Source organism: Argentina silus, assembly GCF_951799395.1.
Source record: "Argentina silus genome assembly, contig: scaffold_153, whole genome shotgun sequence".
NCBI classification, from domain to species: domain Eukaryota; kingdom Metazoa; phylum Chordata; class Actinopteri; order Argentiniformes; family Argentinidae; genus Argentina; species Argentina silus.
In genome coordinates this window covers 10,001-12,500 of record NW_028152800.1, presented here as the reverse complement: position 1 = coordinate 12,500, position 2,500 = coordinate 10,001, and the positions used below count along the sequence as shown (strand labels likewise).

The window sequence follows — 2,500 nt, the reverse complement described above, 5'->3', positions numbered from 1 at the left end:
CCCCTCACCGCCTCTGCCAACTTTGCTTTGTACCTGGTTTTATCTTTCTCAGTGATTTCACAGAGTGTTTCTGTTCCAGTAACTGACTGTCCCGTCCTGGACGAATTAGTCTCCGAGTAGTGAACTACTTTTTCGAAGTAGCTTCAGTTTGGGCAAACTTTCTTTCTGTCAAGGTTAGCGTTAGCGTTAGCGTAGCTCAACGTCTTCCCTTTGATAGTAATTGGTAATTGAGTTAAATCCCTTTCAGAGTTGCTTCCCCAACACTGAGGCAGAGTGCCGGCTGTTCCGCTGATAACTGCTGTCTCTCTACGGGCCTCAATCTTTCTTTTCTTCTCTTGGACTTTTTCATTCATGGACTTCCATTAAATCCTTCTGTTTCTCTCGAGCTCGATGTCTTTCCCCCCATTTGACCTCCCTTTCAATATTCTCGGTCCTTTTTTTCTCTTTTCATCCACTCTAAAACTTACTGACTCATTCACTTACACACACACACACACACACACACACACACACACACACAGGCACGCTCACACACACAGGCACACACACACACACACACACACACAGGCACACTCACACACACACACACACACCCTCCCCTGTTGCTCCATTGAGAAGGACCCAGCTCTCTGAGGCGCAGATCTGACTTCTAAATTACCCAGTCCAGCTCGTTATCGCCTTAATTGGACTAATTTAATCGCTTTCCCGCCGGTTCTTAATCTCTGACAGAAACAGCCTGCTGTGAGAGCGGCCATCTTGGGTCCTCTGAGACCCTCCAGAGCCAGCCAGTCTCCTCAGACAGGAACCCAGAAACATCACACAGTCAACCAGAAACACACCACAATTAACATACACACACACACACACACACACACACACACACACACACACACACACACACACACACACACACACACCATACACACACACACACACACCATCAACCAGAAAAACAGAGCCAAGCCACTGTGCTCGTTCGACCAGAGACATGACCGCAATTAACCACAATTAATCGCAATTGGCACGGACAAAGCAGCCATCAGCGCACCATTACACTGAACCACACCACCATTAACCACAATTAGACCACAATTACGCCACAGCAGACCAGCGCCAGCCGAGACACAGGACCACCAGACACCCTTCACGACCGCCCTTCACCACATGCCTACATCCTGTTGTCGTCAGTAGCGTTACGCATGCATATCAACGATGAGAGGAAGTCTTTTTTTTTTAACTAGCCAGACAGTGCTAGCGAGTGAGTGACGTGACTTGTAGGCGCTAGGCTAATGTAGCTTGCTCGCTAGCACTGGCTGGCTAGTTAAAAATTATTATTATTATTATTATTATTATTTTTATTTTTTTTCTTCATTATTTCGGTTTATGTCAACTCATGTTTTTTAGTTATTTTTTTTAAATTGTAATTATATTACAAAACAATAACTGGAAGTAGGCGTATGACAAAGGCCAACGAGACCCTAACCCAGTAAACCACAACTCAACCATCCTCCTGACCCCTTGACCACTCCACCCCCCTGACTGACCTGGATGAGCAGGGCGGCGTGCTCCGGTGCCCCGTACCGCAGGTCGTGCCCATTGATGGCGAGCACGCGGTCGGCCACGCACAGCTGTCCGTCCCGGGCCGCCAGGCCGCCGTCCAGCAGGTGGAAGATGTAGACGCCGTGCTCCTCGGGCCGCCGGACCAGCTTGATGCCCAGCTGCTCGTCGGGGGCGCTCTTGTTCAGGACCACGTGGATGGAGTCGTCTCGGAGGGGCGTGGCGTGGGGCAGGCCGTGAGGCGGGTAGCCTCCCCCTGCCGCGTCGTGGGGGTGTCCTATGCCCCCGCCCCCCCCGTGGGCGTAGGGGTGGTGGTGGTGGTGTTGGGGGTGGCCCCCCCCTCCCCCCATCCCCATCGCCATCCCCATCCCCATCCCGGGCTGCTGTTGCTGGGGGTGCTGGCGGTAGCGGTGGCGTTGTTCCCGGAGCACGGTGAGGCGCAGCAGCTGGCAGGGCTGCTTCAGGGTGGCCAAGGCGTAGCAGTGGGGCACGTTGCTGATGTCGATGCCGTTCACCTGGGAGGGAGAGGGGGAGGGGAGGGGGGCGGAGTTAGGGGTCTCGGAATGTCTTGTCTGAACACTATTTGGTCGAAAAGCGCTGTTGTGATACTATTTGCTTTTCACACGCACACACATGTGAGCACGCACACACACACACACACACACACACACACACACACACACACACACACTACCTTGAGGATCATGTCCCCGGGCAGCAGGCGTCCGTCGCGGGCGATGACCCCCTCCCTGTAGATGTCCTGGATGAGCAGGCGCACGAGGGGGGTCTCGTTGCCCCCGACGATGCTGATGGCCAGCGGCTCCGAGGGGTCGGCACGCGTGATCTTAATACTGGTGACCTCACCATCAGGGATCAGGTGATGGAGCTGGGGAAGAGCCAGCACTGAGAGAGAGAGAGAGGGAGAATTTCAATGTTTTGTCGG

At 53.4% G+C, this 2,500-nt stretch overlaps 1 protein-coding gene across 1 annotated transcript in view; it reads right to left on the bottom strand.

Moving 5' to 3' along the window:
* lnx1 (ligand of numb-protein X 1) overlaps window positions 1-2,500 on the bottom strand; it is a gene marked incomplete at its 5' end in the record, with an annotated part of 16,249 nt that overhangs the window by 8,030 nt on the left and 5,719 nt on the right. Inside the window, 2 exons of the mRNA XM_083697880.1 lie at window positions 1,545-2,072; window positions 2,252-2,460. Of these exons, the coding sequence (XP_083554006.1) occupies window positions 1,545-2,072; window positions 2,252-2,460 (737 nt within the window). The remainder of the gene's footprint in view (window positions 1-1,544; window positions 2,073-2,251; window positions 2,461-2,500) is intronic.